The 22,957-nt window shown below is 40.8% G+C and overlaps 1 protein-coding gene across 1 annotated transcript in view; it reads right to left on the bottom strand.

The window, feature by feature from the left end:
* Positions 1-1,536: 1,536 nt before the first annotated feature.
* Positions 1,537-22,957, bottom strand: part of KDR (kinase insert domain receptor) — a 51,867-nt gene continuing 30,446 nt past the window's right edge. The window contains exons 19-30 of the mRNA XM_007946209.2: positions 21,584-21,697; positions 20,585-20,673; positions 19,072-19,225; positions 16,678-16,775; positions 13,476-13,598; positions 13,226-13,337; positions 12,876-12,975; positions 12,376-12,481; positions 10,833-10,984; positions 4,732-4,831; positions 3,926-4,011; positions 1,537-1,762 (exon numbers count right to left, since the gene is read on the bottom strand). Coding sequence (XP_007944400.1) covers positions 1,537-1,762; positions 3,926-4,011; positions 4,732-4,831; positions 10,833-10,984; positions 12,376-12,481; positions 12,876-12,975; positions 13,226-13,337; positions 13,476-13,598; positions 16,678-16,775; positions 19,072-19,225; positions 20,585-20,673; positions 21,584-21,697 — 1,460 coding nt within the window. The remainder of the gene's footprint in view (positions 1,763-3,925; positions 4,012-4,731; positions 4,832-10,832; positions 10,985-12,375; positions 12,482-12,875; positions 12,976-13,225; positions 13,338-13,475; positions 13,599-16,677; positions 16,776-19,071; positions 19,226-20,584; positions 20,674-21,583; positions 21,698-22,957) is intronic.

Here is a 22,957-nt window from a genome sequence, read left to right on the forward strand (position 1 = left end):
ACCTACAAGGTACATTGGATTCATCCTCTCCATTTTAGAAATGAGAGAAATGAGAGGCACAGTAATGCAGCCTTGGAAAAGAATTTCTTCAAGTTTTTCGATGTATGTTTAATAAAATGACATCAATTGCTGAAAGCATTATGATCTTTGTTATGCTACATAATACTGATACAAAATGTGAATAGTACAAAGTTCATTATATATAATATAAGGTTTTAATATATTACATTTGTTTCTACATAAACGGACTATAAATAGATGTGCCATAGCATGATTTATAGTCATGGTTCCCAGCATCACACACTATGGTACCAAACAAAAAAATACATTTTCTTTTTCAAAAAGGAAAGAACAGCAGCAAAAAAAAAAAAAACCAGTAGAAACAGATTTACATGTTAAAAGTCTAAATGATATAATATTGTTAGAACTTTGGCTATAAAATAATTTTGAAATCTGGCTAATAATCATTCAGAGAGTGAACAAATCAAATCCTTTTTTGTTGGAGTGTAAAGTCCAAAGAACTAAAATACTGATGGGTAGGAGGTCAGAGTGGAGGATGGGGAAGAGGAACAAAAGGGTACAATCCTTCCTGAAGCTTTGACACCACAGCTTGACATTGAACCTACTGCATTCAGTCTCTGCCATATCACAACACAACAGATAAGTGAGTATTCATCCAGAAGAAACCAGAGGCTGGTTTACATAGTCAGAACTCTTCAACATGACAGGGAGCCTCAGTCTGAATGTCCTTCCTTTGTGATGTCTTGAAGAAAAGATCAGCCTGGGATACAAGAAGCCAGAACTGCATCATTTCCTTCCTGGGGCTTGGCCAGGAGACACGTAAAGGTCCGGAAGGAACTCTCATTAGGAGTCGGAAACAGCACAAGGAACTCTCATTTAGCCCAACTGGGAAGAGCACGCAACCTTGTAAAACCAGTAACCTTGTCTGAAGTCTTTACATTTCCTCATAGACCCACATGTCCACCTTCACCAGGGTCAACACAATGCATCTATAGGCCCCAGCACTATCTCAAAGCAAGCTAACATCTTCTTTTCTATCCATCCAAACCCTACAGTTAAGACTTGGCTCAGAACCTATATCCTAAACAAAGCTTCTTAGATGTACTCATCTCTAAAGACTTTTCCCATCTTCAACATCTGAAGCACCTGCATTGCCTTCTAGTTTTACAGAGGTGTCAACTCCCCAGGTATACTGCTAGTTCTTTGAGGATGAGCCATTTCTTGAACTTTTGTTATAATCTATGGTGAGACCCACAGTTGGGGCAGCATAAATGCTTTTTAAATGAATGAAAAAGAGAGCAAGCTCAACACTGGGAAAAGACACATAAACATTCTTGGGTCACAAACTTCTTCTCAGGAAATGCTTAGGGGACTGGCTCCCTGCAGTCTGAGGTCCTCTTTCTGAAATGAAAATCAAATGTAGCTACTCCCTGGTGGTGGAAAGAACAACACTTGAAAATCTGAGCAGCACCTCTCATGTGATTTCCAATAAATGGGGGACATATGTATTTCCCTTTAAACAGGAGGAGAGCTCAATGTGATCCCAGAGTCACACTGGAGTATCTGGGCTGTGCCACCAGCTTGCGGTCCAATCTCCACCAGCTTTAAAAGTTCTGCCTCCTCACTGGAGTACACTGTGGTATCTGTGTCATCAGAGTGATACCCAGACTGGTAGCCACTCGTCGACTGGTTTGAGCCTTCAGATGCCACAGACTCCTTGCTTTTGCTGGGCATCAGTCCACTGTGGAAGAAACAGCAACCAAATCAGTTGGCTGAAAGACAGTTCTTTGCTTCTTATAGCAACCCTATTCCCAACCTGAAACCACAACCAATCAACTTTGACTCATAGTGACCCCATGTGTTGTCATAGTAGAACTACACTCCATAGGGTTTTCAAGGCTGTGACCTTCAGGAAGCAGGTTGCCAGGTCTTTTTTCTGAGGCACCTCTGGGTGGGTTCAAACAATCAACCTTTTGGTTAGTAGTCAAGTGCCCTTAACCGTTTGGGCCATCCAGGGACTCCATTCTCAAACCCATGTGAATTGTAAACTCCCTGGAGACACCAGAGCCCTAACTCTCCCAGCTGTTAATCAACATATCAGGTTAACTGGGACAATGCCTGTTTTCAGGTACTAGCATGAATTAGTAGTTGGAGATAAGTCCTCTTATTCAAGTCTGTCTTTCAAGCTTCAGAGGAGATGAAAGGCAGTTCTCCTGCCTTTGCAAATGCTCCAACCAACGGAACATTTTATGGCCTTGCAGATTGACAAACATGTATACAATGACCTGGAGCCAAAGGGAGTCTTTCATGATATTAAAGGAAACTGGGACATTCTGAAAGTTCACTTGTGCTTTTCCCCTACGGCCAATTAGATTATAAGGCTTGTGTATGGTATTAATAAAGTTCTTGAGCAACTTTAAACTTTAATAACTCGAAGCTTGTGTGCAATCAAGTCAGACATGTCAAAAACTGCTTCAAAACCACATTCTTTGGAAGAACTAGGGACCTATATCATTCAGCAGCAACGAAGAAATATTTTCAGTGGTATGGGATTGTGACAGATGGTAATCATGTAGAAATTTAGCAATGTAGACTGTGTTAACCTACAACTTCAAGAGTTATATTTTCTCAAATCATTCAGATGTGGGTTTTTTTTTGGGGGGGAGGGGGTCTCCTTAAAGGGTGTTGTTGTTGTTGTTGTTATGTGCCATCGAGTAGGACCCGACTCACAGAGACCCCTCCTTGGGTTTCCAAGGCAGTATCACTATGGAAGTAGATTGCCCCATCTTCCTTCCGAGGAGTGGCTGGTAGGTTTGAACCGCCAGCCTTCTGGTTAGCAGTCAAGTGCCTTAGGCACTACACTACCAGAGCTTCTAAAGGGTATTTTACCCTAATTATTCATATTAAAACCTACAGAAAAGATTTTCTCTGTCCATAAGTGTGGATAAAAAATTATTTCAAATAAGTAGAAATGCATTTTTTCTTGCAATCCAACCTCCAGTAAGCTAGTTTAGTGTCTCTAGAAAAGGCATGGTACCTGGCACATAATAGTCACTCAATAAACAGTTTTTGAATAAAGGAATAAAGCATATGATTGGCTCTCACAATTTCTTATCTTGGGTCTTCAGACAAACAAGAAAAGTGTAAAGTAGCAATTTTAATGTTTTCTTTCTGTGAACATCACTCAGTTACCCATGAGCATTCTCATTTCATATAACAGTTAGATTATAAGTAAATCAAAATATTCCCTATTCTTGCTTATCATGAACCTTCTAGCAAATAAATAACTATTCTATATTCTATGATTTTTATAAATACAGATTTACATCTGTTTGTTTTGCTCAAATCAGGTATATCTAATTGAAGCAACTAGAAATTTCTACTGAACCAACTGGGAGAAATTATATTGAAAACCAAATTGAATATTTTTGCCATAAATAATTACTAAATAATTCAGCCAATTATACTTGGATATCTTACACAAATAGATGTTAGTTTATTTAAATATCATATTTCTGAAGTCCAGATGCACCAATTTATGTACATATTTAGAACAAAAAAAGATTTAAAAAGATTTTAATCATTCCAATAGCTTTAGTGGTCATATCCAATGACCTCTTTGTATGCATCCCCTGCCATACAAACTTATGCTCAGAAATACCCCAGTACTCATTTGTTCTCATAAAAGCTAATCAAATACACTAATTTATTTCAGATTATTTTTCAGTCTTGCCACTTAGTTTCTTTGTTTAGTTTATTTCAGTTTCCTAATGGTTAGGTTGATGCTAATTTGCCCAACCAACAAAAACACTAAAAGGTAAAATTCTGCACTTATGTTGAAAATCCTACTATCCTTCCAAAAATCCCTACTGGAATTTGTCTTCTTTATCTGGTGGAGGCTTACCTAAAGGATGGAGCTAATTTGGTTCTATCTTCCAAAGTTTTCAGCTCTTCTGACGCAAGAACCATACCACTGTCCGTCTGGTTGTCCTTTTTAAAAGACAATGAAATGGCACAACTGATTGAGTGTATACACTATCCAACCATTTAAGTAAGCTAATTTCTTAATCTAATTTTGAGATACATGCTCAAATGTCCTATTGTTGTCATTGTTGCTGTGTGTCATCAAGTCTATTCTAACTCACAGTGACCCTGTCTGACTGAGTAGAACTGCCCACAGGGTTTCCTGGGCTAAGATCTTCACAGGAACAGATTGCCAGGTCTTTTCTCCCACAGAGCTGCTGGTGTGTTCAAACCACCAACCTTTCAGTTAGCAGCCAAGTGCTTGACTTTTGCCCCACAAAAGCTCCTTAAATGTCCTACAAATCATCATAGCCAGAAAAGGCGTAGGCTACAAAAACAAGGAGGTGCCTGCCTCCTAGAGATAAAAGAAGGTCTGGAGCAAGAGAAAAATTCAGGAAGAAGATGCTAAGGAAACCCATTCCCATCCACTTTGCATAATGATACTCTTTGCTCTTGAGCTGGAACTGTGGCTAAACCTAGATTATCTTGAACCTTGGACCAGGGTCTTCACTTATGGAAAAACCAAGGGGGCCTCATAAATTCCATCTCTAAAATGACCCCATGACACACCCTTAAGGGCAGCCTTATAATGAGGCTCCAAGACTCTAATGCTTAGGCTAATATTTATCTAGCTAGTGTTTCATTCTTTGTATTATTTCTAAGACTATTTTTAAAAGATGTACTTACATCTGGGATTACTTTTACTTCTGGTTCTTCCAACGGGATATCTTCAAATGTTTTTACACTCACTGGCCGGCTCTTTCGCTTACTGTTCTGCAGATACTGACTGCAAAAGAACAAATATTTATATTTTAGTGGTGGTATATTTGGCTGCAGATACCACAAATGATACCTAAGTTCATTATCTTTCAACCACAAGTTTAACAGCGACCTTCAAAACATCCTTTGGAAAAAGAAATACAAAACAAAACAAAATCTTTCTCTGCTAGCACACGTTGGAGGCTTCATTTCCTGCGAAAGCGCATTTAAAAGTATAATATAATTGAGGGGCCTAGATGAGTCCCTGCTCCTTTGGATCATACTTCTGAGGTCCAGGACTGGACTAGAGACAACAGCAGCAGACTGAATGATCAATTGCCTTTTACTTGGCTTTCTGATTGCATAGGATTCCTCCACTGAGTTGTGGACATAAGACTAAGTGTTTCACATCAACCTGTCCACCTCCTGGAAAAGTTTTTCTAGATAATGCTCACAGAGCAAGCATTCAATAAAAGATGGTCAGAGGAAACACCTGGGGTTTTCATTGAAGCCTGCTTAACGCAGCAGTGATCTGAAGACAAACCTCCTTCTTCTACATTTAATAGAAATTTTGTGCTCATGGAGGAGATGGGCTGAATCTCATGAGTCCCTGTTTTCAGCCTACAGAGGCAATGGTCTCAGGAGAAGGCAGTGGTTTGAGAGTCATGATATATTTTCTATTTCAGAGTTTGTCACAGACAGCATGAACTTGGGTAAGTCATGAATATATCATCTGTGTCTCTCTTTCCCCATCTTTAAAATGAACTGCCAATAGCTATCCCTCTCTAGCTCACAAGGATGTTCAGAGGATGAATGAGGTGGTAAATGTAGGGCTTTGTGTTCTCAGGAAGAACAATGTTCTAGCAATGAAAGCTTGTTTCTCTCCTTTGAATTCCAAAGGGTACCAGTGTCCTTCAAAAATCCAAAGAATAAAGCTTGCCAGATAACTTATCACCTGTCCCTTATGAGTGCAGTGGGTGATCCTGACAACAGCCCAAGTGGAAACCAGAGGCGCCCTTGCCACAGGAAGGACCCATAGAAACAAGCAAATGTGTTCTTCACTCTCATCACAAGCAGACTCAGGACAGACGGCTTAGGCCAAAGGAGGGGAACAGAATGTCAATCTCTCTCCCCAGCCCCAGAAGCCTGTCTCCTTCCTTTGCAGAGAAGAGAGAATTAGGTTCCCAGTGGCATTTCACTCAGGTAGGCCTACAAGAAAGAGGACATGATGGACAAAGAAAGAAGAAAGTCTATTTTCTCCTAGTCCTAGTTCCTAAAAATCATTGGTTACCAACAACTACAGGTATTGCAGTCAGTGATTCATGCATTCACTCACTCAGGAAGCCCTTATGGAGAAACTGTCACATGCCAGGCATTGTGCTAAATCCTCTTCAACCATCATCTCATAGGATCTTCACAATGGTATCTCAAAAACTCATTGCCATTGAGTCAATTCCAACTCATAGGGTGGATGTTATTATCCCAAGTTTTGAGAAGGTGAAAAGTTAACGAACTTGTCCAAAATCACATTGCTAGAACATCTGGATTATTATTTTGAGGGCAATGAGAAGCCCCTGAAGGATTTTAAGTATAGGGTTGACAAGGTCAAACTTGCTGTTGAGTGGAGAATAGATAAAGAAGGATTAGACCAGAGGCAGAGAGATCAATGAGGGAGTTATGGGACTCACTGAGGAGAAAAAAAGAGCAATGTAAATAAAGGAAGGTAATGCCCATGAGATCTGGAGTAGTGGGTAGAGTCCAGAGAAAATGGGGATGTAAAATCAATGAGAGTCAGTAACTGATTAGAGGTAGATAATGAGACAAGGCTGGAGGAGGGAGAAACAAAGAGAGCAAAAAAGAAGAGAATGTCAGTGAGATGTCCTGGGATACTGTCTTGGGCAATAATATAGCTGCCCTAGAAGGAACAGTGCCTTAATTTTTTAGCTTAATAATTTGCAAAATTGCATGACCCTCCACAGTTTAAAAAAAAAAAAAACACTTTCACAGGCAGTGTTGCATCTATTCCTCCTAAAATAACAAAAATAGATCTTTATAGTATGTCCCATTTAGAAGGCTCAGCAACAAAATGGCTAGTCAAGGGTAGAAAAAGAACTCAAACTTCAGCCTCCACAGCCTAGGAGAGGCTTTTTTCCTTTTATTCCACATTGCCTCCCTTGGGAAACTATCAGGAAGGAAAAGGAGGGAGAAACAGTACACACAATTTTTTAAGTCTTTATTAAGCACTTAGTAGATACATGGTCCCTGGGTGGTGTAAAAGGCTGGCCCATTCCAACCAACCCCGTGGCACATGAAAGAAAGGCCTGGAGATCTGTTTCCAAAAAGATCACAGGCAAGAAATCCCCAGGGAACAGCTTTGCTCTGTAACCCACGTGGCATCACCACGAATCAGAACGGATTTGACAGCAATGGATTTGGCTTTTCTTTCTATGTGCACAGCACCGCTCTGAGCTGCCTCACATGCACTGATGTTGCAGGGCCACGACGGCAAGATACAGGAAACGTGCAGTTCTATTTGAAGCAGTCTAGTATGGGTGCCAGAGTTGGGAACCATCTAGTCAGGAGGCAGCCCCAGCCACTAGTCTGCAATAAGTGTTTAATCTTCACTAAAACGTAGCCCAAATGAAGAAAATGGCATGTACCAAAACCCTTCTCTGGGAGACAGCTGAAAAGAGAGATCTTTGATAAACTGCTTAGAGTGGGTGGCACAATTCCCAAGGGGAAGTGATGGTATAACCACAGATGGTCACCAAACTGCCTTCAAAGAAAGGTGAGGCCAATGAATATCTGTTTTCTAGCAGAAGGCATGCAAATTTGGGGCCACCACTGATCCCCAGGGGAAATTAGAGACAAAGCTAAGTCTAGACACTAGTGGTCCTTCCCTTCAACCCTTTCCTCCCACGTCCCTTCAGCCTTTTCTCTAAATAAACATTGACCAAATATTTTTTAAACCATTTAAAGAAGCAACAAATTGTGCAACTGGCACCCACAGAGATGCCTCTGTCCAGCCCTATCTACAACGCAAGGGGAGAAACAAGTGAGAACAGTGGCTGAGTTTTTCTTCTCTGCTGGAAACATGAAGAGAGAAAGAACAAGTCCCCCAGAGGTCCCCCAGCCTCTTCGCCATCTCCCCAGGGAAGCAGAGCCTCAAGGGAGCATCTAAATAAAGTGTTGTGTACAGATGCTTCCATTCTGCCTTTCTTTTAACCCAGATGATTAAAATGTGGCCACGGAGTCTTAGTTTGATAAAAGAAAAAAGGGCAGAGGGGGCTGGGAGGGGATACAGACAAAAGATTGCAATTTCCATTTTATTTTTCAAATGATGGCTGAATAAAAAGAGAAACCGGACTGGAAGGACCGATTCAAAAATTGCAGACAGAAAATCGGAGCCAGGCCTGTGTTCCGAGCATGGTGTCACATTTGTCCGCGCTTCTGGGGATAAATGTTAGCAGCCCTTTTTTAGATCCAGCATCACATTCGGCACTTCTATTACACAAAGATGACTTCATCTCCTTCTCAGCACCATATGCAAAGCACCCAAGCGAGCCAAGAGGCTGCCGATGGGATCCTCACCTCACTTGGTCACAGGAAAAGACAAGGAACATAGCTAATGACCAAATGGCTTTCTGACAAAGGATAGGACAAGAGTGCTGCAGGGACAATTACACAGCAGAAAGCTAGCTGAACTTGAAAAAGGAATTTGCAAATTTGAGACTGTACTCTTCTTTCCATACTCCTCTCCCAGAGCTTCTGTTTGATATGGGAGAAAACAGCACTGAGTTAGCTCAGAGAAACTAGATTCATCTCAATTATATGATTTTAAACAGATCACTTTGTTGGTGTTATTAGGTGTCGTGGAATCAATTTTGACTCATAGTGGCCCCAAGTGACAGAGCAGAATTGCCCCTAATCTTGGGGCAATCTTGGCTGTAATTTTTACAGGAGCCTATTGCCAGGTCTTTCTCCCTGGAGCTGCTGAGAGTGTTCAACCCACCCACCTTTCAGTTAAAAGCTGGGTGCTTAACATTTGTGCCCCCAGGGCTCCTTAGCAGATCACTTATTAGCTATCATTTATTAAGTGTTTCCTAAGTATCTGGCACTTACAAGCACATGATCATGTAAGCCTCACAAAAACCATTTGCAAGCAATATCAGTGACCTCATTTCATTTCATAAATGAGGAACCTGAAGGATAGGTTAAATGACTTGCCCAAGGTCACACAGCTGCTAAGAGGAAGCCTCAGGAGTTCAACCCAGTTCTATCTGACTCGAAAATCTAGATCTTTAATCACAGTATTGTGATAAAAAAAACAAACCTACTGCCATCAAGTGGATTCTAACTCATAGTGATCCCCATTGGGTTTCTGAGATGGTAAATCTTTACAGAAGTAGATTGGCCCATCTTCCTTCTGCCGAGTGGCTGGTAGGTTTGAACCACTAATCTTCTGGTTAGCAGTCAAATGTCTTAGGCACTGCACCACTAAGCTCCTTACCTCCACTCAATTTCTCTAACCTCATGTTCAACATCTGTATCAAAAAAGATAAGAATTTCTGCCTTGAGAGTTGTTACATGAGCAAATCAGATAATATTTGGAAACAGTCTTTTAAAAATGTCACAAATTCTTTACATAAGTGGAATGGAAAGCTCACTTGTTGGTTTCTAAGCTTCTGGTAGCATAGTGCCTAAGGCACTTGACTGCTAACCAGAAGGCTGGCAGTTCAAACCCACCAGCCACTCCTCAGAAGGAAGGTTGGGCAATCTACTTCTGTAGTGAGACTGCCTCGGAAACCCAAGGAGGGGTCGCTATGAGTCGGGTCCAACTCGACGGCACATAACAACAACAAGCTTTCTTCTCTCATCATAATGTCTCTGCTGCCCTGCACAAGCTCCATGGAGGCCAACCATCTCTGTGTACCTCCTCAGCATCAGCTGTGCTACAGCAACCTACCAAAGCGCTGGACAAACATCATTATTGTCCCCCATGTCCCACAGCCATGTTTCTCTCAGGAGAGCTGGCTGGGCCCATGCTTTCAGGCATCCAGTAATTCAGGGGGAGTCTCTGGATGGGGCAAACAGTTAACATGCTCAGCTTCTAACCAAAAGGCTGGAGGTTTGAACCCAGCCAGCGGCTCCTCAAAGGAAAGTTCTGACAATCCACTTCTGAGAAAACAGCCATTGGAAACCCTATGAAGCACAGTTCTACTCTGACACACATGGGGTCTCCATGAGTTGGAAATGACTTGATGGTGACTGGCTTCTTAGTGACTGTGGAGTTAAAGAAGGAAAACACCCAAAGGGGTTGGAAAAGAAACAAAGAAAAATGAAGTAGTCCCCTGGCTTAGTAAAAAGCAATTTCAATATCATATTGTAGAAAACCATATCGTTTTCCTTATGTACAGGTGCTGGGAGGGAGAAAAAAGAAAGCTGCCTTCTGAACCCTTTTACAGATCAGAAAAGGACTGCGATACATGTGTTTTTAAATAAGCCCAGAAGTCCCATTATGTAAATAAATGCTGAAAATCAGGCTTGGGAGGGGCTTCTGAAGATGCAGTGTCCAGTCTAATTCAGGATACTCCCCAATGGTACGCTGTGTCTTAGCCAGAGAGGCATACTGACTTTTCATATATGCACAGAAACTCTTCCTCCTGAATCCTTCCTAAGCCATTTAATTCACATTAATATAAGCATACATGGTGATCATTTAAATACAGATGTCTTTGTGAAATGGGTCTCCTTTTCTCAAGATTAACCAACTGTGGCATTCCAGCTATTTGCAGCTGCAGGCCTTGGAATTCTGAAAGAGCGAGCTGTGGTAACAACGTGGGGTACAGATGGGAGAAAACTCACCTACCCAGGCCCTCTTCAAGGAGCACTCCCCTTGACATGAGTCTCAGGGCTGAGGCTAAACGTGGAAATGGGATGCAGCAGCTTTTATAAAACATCTTCCTTCTACTCCCCCACTCAGATATGACCTTGAAGCCCTCCAAGGGGATGTTGACCATATACAGTACCTGATTCCTGCTGTGTTGTCATAATGGAATTTGGGGTCACACACTTCCTCTTCCTCCATACAGGAAACAGGTGAGGTGGGCAGAGAGAGTCCAGAATCCTCTTCCATGCTCAAAGTCTCTGATATTGGAAGAACAATGTAGTCTTTACCATCCTGAAACAATAGACAGAGTGCTACTGTTATGACTTTAGTCCTTCGAGAGCCTTTTCATGCAAAACAAAGCCACAGGGGCTTCTTGGCTATGGGATGAGTGGCTTTCATATCTGCATGTCAAACTTGAAGACAACATTAAAAATGGTTTGTGAAAAACCAAAGGGCACTTGAACGATATGATGGATGTACTGAACTGTAATTGTTGAAACGGCAAATGTCTTATTGCCTATATTTTCATGGAAATTTTTTAAAATGTGAAAAAAAAAGAACTAAAAACCCTATGGACATTTGAAAGGGATGTGTGTGTGAAGGTACACTGAAGGAGCTAACAAAAAACAAGATGGGTAAGAGGAACAGTGAGAACTATGGTTACAGTGAAGACAAAGCAGGCTGTTGTCATCCATGTACAACTACTCAGTCTGTGTTACATAGAGTTGGTAAGTCATCTCTTCACAAAACCCTGTTTATGTGACTCAGATCCTTTAAAGAGTGTGCCATCCAATTACAGTCTCTATATTTCAAGTCAATGGAAAAAAACTGATGACAATCTAGAGAAAAGCAATAAATGGGCAAGGAAATGAGTCTTCTGAGAAAAGGTAACACAATTTGGTATTATTTAGTTAAGAGAAAGAAATGAAGGGCTATTTGATACATTCAAATGTTTGGACGTTTTATTGATATAAACAGATTTGACCCATTGTCTCTCAGCTATTTGAAGCAAAACGGAAAGAAATTGGCTTCCATTGTAATAACTGACTGGAGATTAAATAACTTTCTAACTGTAAAAGCCTCAACTCTAAAAGCTTCCAATGGAAGTTATAGGAGCTTAGGATTTTACCAAGGAAAGAACCATCTATTTTGCATGGGTTGGATGCATTTTTGCCTGTTGACATTATTTTAAATTCCTTCATATTTATAATCTTCTGTGCATCCATTTCTTTTTCTTTTAGAAAAACATCTGAAGAGTTAACATAAAGATAAATAGGTAGGGATAAGAGTGCTCCTGGGTTATGAATTGGGACCTCATCTGTCTAAAGGATCATAACTTTCAGAAAAGCATTACTACTCAGATCTGCAAGAATAAGGCTCCTTAGTCAGTGCAGGGGAGCTCTGGTAGCATAATGCCTAAGGCACTTGACTGATAACCAGAAGGCTGGCGGTTCAAACCCACCAGCCACTCATCGGAAGGAAGGTTGGACAATCTACTTCCGTAGTGATACTGCCTTGGAAACCCAAGGAGGGTTGCTATGAGTCAGGTCTGACTCGACAGCACGTAACAACAACAACAACAACAGTCAGTGCAGAGAGGACAGCCTAGTGGCCAGGAAAAGAGCCAAACAGTAGGGAGCCCTGTACCCTTTGTACAAATTTCACAGATGAAGGTTACAAACCTGCTGGGCATTAGCTTGCAACAGATTTCCCAAATGCTCCACCAGCTCTGAAAATGTGGGTCTCTGATTGGGCTCCCCATGCCAGCAGTCAAGCATGGTCTGGTACCTAGAGAAGCAAGACACTGGTTTCATTAACTGCCTCTTCTTGGATCTGATGCTAAAAATAAGTTATTGAATGAGTGAACATTTATAAAGAGCCCACATGAGCAGAGTTGTTGAATGGGGACCTGTATAAGACACAGATCCCTAAACTCGAAAGGTCAACCTTGTGTAGAGAAAAGAGAACATCAGCGTTCAATAACAGCTAACTGGTTGGTGAAGATAACAAAATGCTCTTGTTTTGAGAAGAAAGAGATAACTTTGAGTTTGGCATTACCAAGGAAGACTTCAAGGAGGAGGTAGGACACAAACTGAGCCATGAAGGGAGTATATATAGTGGAAAGTTCTAAGCAGGAGAACTTGTGAAGAAAGAAGATGATAGATTACTTTTAAAGTCTTACATTTCTGGTGTGGTATAATCAGGGGCCCTCATTCTCGTTCCTTCTTTCAGTCGCCTACAAAATTCCTCATCAATCTTTACCCCAGGATATGGAGAAGCTCCTAGAATAAAATATGAGTGGGACGTTATTTGATTTTTCTCTTCTAGAAAGCCCCAAGTCTAATTATTGCATATCCTCACTTGTATTCCATCAATTTTAGTTTATTTTTTAAAAATGTTACTATCCAAAGGTTCCAAGACACTTTTGCCCCCCCAAAAAAAGTGAAACACTAAAGAGGGAAAAGCATATTGGGGCCTCTGACTTGATTATTATTTGGAGTCTGGATGGAGGGTCAAAGATAAGCGACTTACCTAAGGAGAATATTTCCCAAAGCAAAACTCCAAAAGACCACACATCACTCTGAATTGTGTACACTCTGTCAAAAATTGTTTCTGGGGCCATCCATTTCAAAGGGAGCCGAGCCTGAGAGGGCAGAAGACAGACCTCAAATTAGCAAATATCTAAAGAAAACACTTCCTCTGTTCCTGGACACATGTTCCTGAAACTACAAGGAGTTTCAATTCGGCAACTTAAGAGATCACCATGTTCTTTGAAACTTACGTCTCCTTTTCTGACATAATCTGGGTCTTTATAAATATCCCGAGCCAAGCCAAAGTCACAAATTTTAACCACGTTCTTCTCTGACAAGAGGATATTCCGTGCCGCCAAGTCCCTGTGGATACACTGTAAAGAGAATTGTGTGTGCATTAGATCTGGGCACAGCTGATCTCTTCTACATCTGTTGTGACCTCACATTTGAAAAAAGAAATCCCACATCAGAAAACCAACTGATTAACAAGGACTGGATTAATATCTATTATCAACACTTCAGGGGAAAAAGTCTGGGAGGATCGTTGAAACACACATCTGCTTATCCCATAAAGAGTCCCAGCCTTTGGAGTTAAATAAGTAAGTTATAATATGACAGAGTCATAAATAGATTTCTCTGGGACACAATGAAGAATGTGTTTCTGGTCACATTCACACATCCCCTTTGCCTGGCACCATATATGGCTAAAATATGTTATTCTAAGGAGGTCACCGAATGGGATTTATTTTGAGTGAATGCATGGAAATCAAAAACGAGGATTCATATTGCTTTGAAGCTCTTTCTTGGTTTCCCCATTCTGTAGGTAGCTGAGACTGCATTGGCTCTGGCAAACAGTTTCCAGTGGGACTCATTCTGTTGTCAAAGTGTTGGATTGTCGTTGTTGTTACTGCCGTCAACCACATGTACAACGGGATTAGGCCATTGTGATCCACTGGGCTTTCATTGGCTGATTTTCAGCAGGTCTCCATTCTTTTCTTCCTAATCCATCTTAGTTTGGAAGCTCCGCTGAAACCTGTTCAGCATCATGACAATATACAAGCCTGCCCTGACAGACAGATGGTGACTACACATGAGGTGCACTGGCTGGGAATCCAACCAGGTTTCCCACATGGAAGATGAGAATAAAAGTCTATTAAAGAAATTTCAGCCTATCATTAATCAAATTTGATTGGTGCAGGAAAAAGTCACCCTGAATTCACCCTGGTTTTCTTTCAGTGCTTTTCATCTCTCCAGTTTCTCCCTTTTCCTTATCTCCCAGAATCATTTAACTTCTTATTTCTAGGCAGCTTTTGCCCCAAATGGTAAGTTTGTGTCCCAAAATAAGAGAGAATAAGACTTTCATCAAACCAGAAAACCAAACCCACTGCCATCAAGTCGGATCCGACTCATAGTGACCCCTCCTTGGGTTTCCAAAGCGGTATCACTACAGAAGTAGATTGTCCAACCTTCCTTCTGAGGAGTGGCTGGGGGGTTTGAACCGCCAGCCTTCTGGTTAGTAGTCAAATGTCTTAGAACATTTAAAAATGCCTTAGATGAAAACTCTTAAGTCCCGGTAGAAGGGTGACCATGTAAGTAAGCCAGCACTGACTGACCACCCCACTTTGCATTCATATGGAACTTCCCTCTAAACAAGGGCATTTCCAGAAACAAATTGTCTAGCATGATTGAACAAGAGAGGGATTCCAAAAACAAGACAGAACTTTCTAGATTCTTCCCAAATGAATTGCTTCCTTTTTTTAGACAAACAACCAGGTATTGGGTGTTGAAGAATATTAGTAGATGGAAGGGAAGTTAAAGATTCCCTATTCCCTTCCGATAGCCACAAGAAATACTAACTAAATGGAGAGTTTCAACCTTAAATATATATATATATATATATATATATATATCATAATCTCCAAAAAGGGCAAAAACCTCATATGACCCCAGTTCTCTCCCAATCCCCCTTGACAGAGAAAACACAAGAGCAACCCAGCAAAATCATCTGAGATCCTGAGGTCTAAATGCTGAAGAAGCTTTAACCTTCAGAATAATAAATGGCTATGGATTTTACTTTAATTTAAAAGAAGTGAAAAAATAAACTTTAAGTCTTCCTTCCCTCAGAAATCTGCAGCAAACAAATATTGCCAACTGACAGTTTTTCCTGAAATACAATTCGAATTTTCCTTGTTTACTGTAAAGCCATCCATTTTACTCTTTCCTGAGGGGTGACTTCAACCAACCTTCCTCCCTCCCTGGTGTTTACAACCTTTGGAATATTTGTAGCTGGTCACGTCCCCACCTCGACTTTTGTTTGGCCTACTTTTCTAATTTTAGCTCTTTTAATCTATCTCATCTGAAGCCTGTCCTGCCTGGGTCCTAATTATACTACCAACAAATACTTTTTGATGGATGGTGATGGATGTAAAATAAACTAAAAATAGACTCTCTTACACCAAGATATCTGCAAGTCTCAGACCCTCACCTCTTTGAGGTCATGGCTCAAATGTCACGTCCTTAGTAAAGGCTTCTTGCTCACCTTGTTTAAAATTGAAATGCACACCCATAGAAGCACACACACGTGCAAACATACCATTCTTGGTTTATTTTCCTCCATAGCATCTAATGCCATCTAACCTACTTTGTGGAGTCTGTGGGTGGTGCTAACTGTTGACAAGCTTAGCTGCTAAAGATTGGCAGTTCAAGTTCACCCAGAGGCATCTTGGAAGAAAGACCTAGCAATTTCTTTCCCAAAAAATCAGTCATTAAGCATTGAGCCATTAAGATGATATATTTATCATCTGAACACATAGATCACTGTTGAGTGATGACTCAATGGCGACTGACTTGTTTTCATTTTTTTGTTGTTGTTGTTTAATCTACTACATGAATGAAGTCCCTGAGTGATGCAAACAGTTAACACAATCAGCTGTTAATTTTGAATTAGGTTGGAAGTTTTGATCCATCCAGAGATGCCTCAGAAGAAGTAATCTACTTCCCAAAAATTAGCATTAAAAACCATACGGAGCAGTTATATTCTGAAACGCATGGGGTCACCATGAATTGGAATTGACTCAACAGCAACTGGCCTTAATGTGCTAACCAACTATGTATTTTGTTTGTTTGCTTGTTTGTCTGCATCCACTAGAATGTCAACTCCATGAGGGTGGAGAGTTGTGCCTGTTTGTTCACTACAGTGCTCTTGGTGCTTAGAACAGTACCTGTCATTTAGAAGATACTCAATAATTACAGGTATCTTAAGAATTAATTTCATGAAATCTTTATATTCTCTTAACAACTAGCAGAAACAGGGCCTTCTCCTTTCCTCTCTTTTATTAGTCAAAACAGTGGAGGATAATCACAGTTCCAGATGAGCACCAGTGGCTGGTCTTGACATCTCATTTCCAAACCTGTGATCTGCAGAGATAGTTTATTTCCCCTTGAGATGCTTACCTTCCGTGATGCCAAAAACTCCATGCCCTTGGCCACCTGGAAGCTGTAACAGATGAGATGCTCCAAGGTCAGGAAGTTTTTGTACACATCTTCAGAAACTGTCAGAAAAGGAGGGTGATAAAGGTTAGTATTTCCACTATGTTGGACTAATGATAATGCTACTACCTGGGAGTTTCAAGAACTAGAAGAAGAAAGAAAAAGTCTAGCTTCTGTAGATGTGCTGGATCCCAGTATTACTCACCTTTATCATACCCTTTTGGGAAAATGTTGGGTTTTTTTGCCATTGTAGCCAAATTGAACCAGTAAATCCAGGAGGCAGAATGCAGACAAAATTGGCATAGGCAACAGGGAGTTAAAGAAGACTTTGTCAAATTTACTGTTTTAAATTGTTGGGGGTTTTTGTTTGTTTTGTTTTTCCATGTACCCAGAGGGATAAACAATAGTTTCATATCAAGAACTCTAAAAATAAAGCAACAGTACTCGGGATTGTTGCATTTTTTTTTCTCAGGCTTTGTCCTAGGACAAAGGTCAAAGGTTAAACTATAATCTTCATTGGATAACTGAAAATATCAGAAATATATTTAATTCTATCATTTTCAAGCTGGAAAAGTACAATACATGCATTAAACCTGGCCTATTAAGATGCTTTTTTTTCTTCAAGGATATGAATGAGAGATAACAGGACAATTGAAAGAAGATGAATTTACATAAATTGATGGTATTTCTTTCCTTACAACTGATACAAATAAACACTAAGACATCATGGGTGTTTCCAAAATAATCTCTTAAATTTGGTCAGATAAGGCTCATTATCTCTTTCCTGGAAGCAAATACAAAAACTCAGTTGTAATAATAACCTTATAAATATTAAAAAGAGGCCTGATGGTGCAACAGTGAGCACTCAGCAGCTAACCCAAAAGATCTGTGGTGCAGAGTCATTCAATGGCTCCATGGGTGAGAGACCTGGGGACCTGTTGCTATAAAAACGACAGCACAAAAAAGTCAACTTGAGGACATCCAACAACACATGTAAAAAGCTAGTGGGTCCTTTTCTCGATGATTTTTTAATGCTTAGGGCTAGAAAGTTCTAGTGAACAATTAGTGAAATTTCTTCATTTTTCAGATGAAGAAATGGAGACCAAATTCCAGGTCAGCACCCTTTCTAGTCAAACATATTACCTCAATCCCTTAGGTTTCCGGCTTACTAGCCACCATTTTGTGGGAGAAAAAGAACTAGGGAAAGTTGGCACTCCATTCAGAGTGTGTCCAGTTATGTGAGGCCTACACTACCTCTCCAGGGACCTCTAGATCAGATCCCAGCTTCATATTGCCTGCTTAGCTTCTAAGGAAAGAAGTCAGATTCCCCTCAGCCTATCTGTAGGCCCATATCAAAGGAAACAGAAGTGGGTTTCCTCCACTGTCTCACAACTGGATTCTTCTAAGCTCATGTTGTCAGAAGGGACCATTCCCTGGAGAAGGATGTCATGCTTGGTAGGGTGGAGGGTCGACGAAAGAGGGGGAGGCCTTCAATGAGATGGATCGACACGGTGGCTGCGATGATGGGCTCAAGTATAGCAGGGATCGTGGAGCTGGCACAGGATCAGGCTGTGTTTCGTTCTGCTGTGCATGGGGTCACTATGAGTCGGAAACGACTTGATGGCACCTAACAACAAACAACAACAAGCTCATGCCTCAAAAGGAGCTAGATGTCAGGAATCCCTTCTCTACATCCAAGGAGCTGTCTGCTCCTTTTGATGGAAGCAGATATACAGTATGCCCTGGGGATGGGTTTAGTTATGAGAGAGTTAGGCTGGTGTCATGGTTCTACCCATAAAGAATATTAAAATACCAATGGAATTATAACTGGATAAAGAACTTTCTCAGGAAATATAGTTGAAGGGACTACTTGGTAATCTGCTTGGGATAGGGCAGAAACAGCAAATGATCCTCAAACTGTCTTGCAGAAGGATGAGTATGATTAACTAAAAATCTTTTGTTATACTGGTGACATATGTAATGTGACGCTGAACCACATCGGGCAATAGGAGGCTAATCAACCACCAGAGCTTCTTTGTTTGCCCTTTCAGAACATAGTACTTAGCCTCTCCTGCTAATAAATACTGAACCAGTATTTAAGGATATTGCTTTGATGGTTGTCAACTCCTTAGCCCTCCGTATTTCTCAAGCTGGTCCAGTTTTACTCATAATCTAGCTTGCTGATTATTTAGGGCTTCCTCACTCCACTTTCAGGGAGAATGAAAGGGGACAGTCTAGAAAGTTAAGTCTCATTCAAATATGAGATAATACTGGATTCTTCACATTACAAAATTCCATATAACACACTATTACCCTGTCAATTCCTGTATTAAACAAAGAAGAAGTAACGGTAGATACCTTCTTCCTCCTCCACATCACTGAGGGACTTCTCCTCAACGAATCCAGAACTGGCTGAGCTCTGGCTACTGGTGATGCTGTCCAGGCGGCGTTTCAGGTCCACGGGGATTTCCCCAACATAGTCTTTTCCTTGACGGAATCGTGCCCCTTTGGTCTATAAAGAAATAAACAAACAATGTGACTACAAACTAGATCTCTAAAATGTAGTAAAATAAGGAAACAAATGAAACTATTAAAAAGTAAAAAAGAAAGGCATAAATTCCAAGATTAAGCAGTCTCTGGGCTGAAATTTTTGGCAAGTTTTTTATATAATAGATTTCCTCCCACAAAAGCCTCCAACCTATATAGCAACTCCATCTATAACAAAATGAAATGTTGCCCGGTCCTATGCCATGTTCATGATTGATTGATTGACTGATCATATGCTAGAGTCCACTCTTACAGCCACTGTATATTTTGAGTGTCTCCCAACTTCGGGGGGTTCAGCTTCCAGCACTATATCCATAAGGTTGTGATCCATATCAAAAAAAGAAAGAAAGAAAGAAACACTGCCATTGAGTCGGATCTGACTCATAATGACCCTTCCTTGAGTTTCCAAGGTGGTATCACTATGGAAGTAGATTGCCCAACCTTCCTTCTGAGGAGTGGCTGGTGGGTTTGAACCACCAGCCTTCTGGTTAGCAGTCTAATGCCTTAGGCACTAGGCCACAAGAGCTCATCCCTGTGATCCATAGGGTTTTCTTTTATTGGCTAATTTTCAGAAAAGCTTTCTTCGTGGTCTGTCTTAGTCTGGAATCTCCACTGAAACCACAGATCACTCTGCTGGCATTTGAAATACCAATGGCAAAGCTTACAGCATCATAGCAACATCAAGTTCCTGGAGTATGACAAATTAACAGACAGGCAGTGGCCATGGCCATAAGCCTAGCTCCTTCTATAACTTGGAGAGATAAATGCCTAGTTTCGAGGTGCAACCAGACAGACTTCCAACACTAGGGTGCTCTTTACAGAGAGAAACTTATATTCCATGGAGCCAAATACAGCAAGGATAGAGACAGAGTGATCTATAGATGTCCTTTACTCTGTCTTTCCTTTTCCTTAATCACATCCACCTTCTCTCCTCCTCGGGAGCTCTGGTGGTATAATGCCTAAGGCATTTGGCTGCTAACCAGAAGGCTGGTGGTTCAAATCCACCAGCCACTCCTTGGAAGAAAGGTTGGGCAATCTACTTCCATGGTGATACTGCCTTGGAAATCCAAGGAGGGATTGCTATGAGTTGGATCAGACTTGATGGCAGTGAGTTCGGTTTTTGGTTATATATATCAAATTCAGAAAAATAAAACATGAAAAGTGCATTTTCACCAGAAGGTAAAAAAAGGAAGTTAGGAAAGGCCAGAGGTGATGAAATGCCTCACAAGTTCTTCAAAGAATTTCAACCAGAAAGCTAACATATGTCACTTTGAGTGTTCCCCATTTTGCAATGTGCCCAAAGTTGAATTAGAAAATGCCATACCTTGTAGGGGACAAATTCATTTCTCTTGCTCCTTAAGTAAGTTGATAAGTTTCCAAACTTGCAGAATTCCACAATCACCATCAGTGGTCCTGCAAACAGCAAAGTATGTTAAGAAAGGAAAATGTGTTTTCACTCATGTTTGTCACTGAGTACTTAGTGACAAACCCTGAAAATATTGTAGAAGAAGGCTATATACCCTTTGATTGAGACAAAAAAAAAAAACCACCCAAACCCATTGCTGTCTAGTCAATTCCAACCTAGAGTGACCCTATAGGACAGAGTAGAACTGTCCTTAGGGTTTGCAAGGCAGCTGGTGAGTTTGAACAGCTGTCCTTTTGGTTAGTGGCCAAACTGCTTAACCACTGCGCCACAAGGGCTGCTTGGGATAGGACCATCTAGTCCCAATGCCCTTATCTGGTAACTTTTCTTTCTTCCAAAAAGCAACTCACAATCAGATTAACTCAAGTTTCAGAAGAAAACTCATGCAATTGTTCTCCCAATAAAACCATCTAGGATTACGCCATTTGCTGAGAAACCATTCTTAATATCCTTTCCTTTCAAATTTTTGGGAAGTTTACTTTTTTTATACAAACATCCACCACAAACAACAACAAAACAACAACCCATTGCTGTCGAATCATTTCCATGACTCACAGCTACCCTATAAGACAGAGTAAAACTACCCCCACAGGGTTCCCAAAGCTATAAATCTTGCCACATCTCTCTCCCACAAAGCAACTTGTGGGTTTGATCCAGTGACCTTTCAGTTAGCAGAGCTCCTACACCTATTACACAAGTAGCAAACAGTCATGTAGCATTTCTTAATTCAGAGGAAGTTTTAGGGTAATTTAATTATTGTGTCATTAAACCTCTACAAAATATATATCCAAGAATCTAACAAAGTTTCCTAAGGCTGTGGAAGTTGAGTGGTTTCATCCAAATACTAGCAGAGAAACATACATTAAAATGAAACAATCAGAACCATCCAGAGATACTCACCTCCTGGCTTAGTGCAGGCACCTAGAAGATTGACCACATTGAGATGATGGCCAATATGAATGAGAATCTTGAGTTCAGACATAAGGGCTCGGTGTTCACTGTGTGTTGCTCCTTCTACAGATACAGAGAAAAGAGGGAAGTTATACATGTAGGCATGAGCTTAAGGTGACTAATGCCCCTTTCTCTGTTACCACAACTGTGCACCTTACCATGCAGGGATAATACAATTGTAACCTAATTTATATAATATGTATATTTTCTCAAAAGTCAAGTGTCAATGTTTCCTAGTTACAAATCAAACTCTTACTTAAATTCCTTAAGTGTACCAAGCACATTTAATATTTCAAAGAACATAATATGAAGTCTTTTTGCAAAGTGGAGAACACATCTGCAAATGGAATCATGCCCAGATGTTCTTCTTTTACAAAAATGGATTTTTTTTTTTTTTCATATATCAGGTTTATTATGCTTCTTCTTCTTGTTGTTGTTATGTGCCGCCAAGTCGGACCGGACTCATAGTGACCCCTCCTTGGGTTTCCGAGGCAGTATCACTATGGAAGTAGATTGCCCCATCTTCCTATGCTTCTTAGGGCCTGATTATTTCAGGGCTTCCTCATAAGGAAGCAACGCTAAGTATTAAACATCATCGAGTGTTAGGGACTGGCTGATAGTCCAGCAGATCTGTGCCAATCAGGAAACTTAACAAGGGCCAGCTGGCAAGGCCAGTTGGGCAATAGGGCTGACGAGACTAAGGCTGTAAGTTTGATCCTGACATGGATTGTTGGTCCACTTCCCTCTAATTCACAGACATAGTCCACACCCCAGGCTCTGATGATTGGCCACAATGGAGAATGGGTAAAAGGAAAGAAATGACTTTGAAACACATAGACTGATTGGAAAAGTGTCAACAGCATTGTCCTCAGCAATGAAGGCAGCACATTATACTTGGCACCAAGAGGACAATTGCATCACCTCTCCAAAATAAAATGGTGAGCTCAGATTTACTATTAGGATTCACTTTGCCCAACATTTCTATTAAGCTACAAAATATATGATCTGAGCACTCCTAAACTGCTGTGTCATCTCCTTATAAGCTGGCAAGACTGTTTACATGCTTTTCTTAAATAATGAGAAACAAGGTCTTTCCTCCTCCAGAGCAAAGAAGAGTGAAGAATATCAAAGACCCACAGAAATAATTAGTCCAAGTGGACCATGGGAACCTCAACCTACATGATGACCCTGAGACCAGAAGAACTAGATGGTGCTGAACTACCACTGTCAACCACTGCAAAAGGGATCAGAATTGGAGATCCTGAATAGAGTGAGAGAAAACTGTGGAACAGAATTCAAAATAATAAAAAGACCAGGCTTAGA

The sequence above is a fragment of the Orycteropus afer genome, unplaced genomic scaffold (assembly GCF_000298275.1).
Source record: "Orycteropus afer afer isolate SDZICR_OR568_19922 unplaced genomic scaffold, OryAfe1.0 scaffold00153, whole genome shotgun sequence".
In the NCBI taxonomy this organism is placed as follows: Eukaryota; Metazoa; Chordata; class Mammalia; order Tubulidentata; family Orycteropodidae; genus Orycteropus; species Orycteropus afer.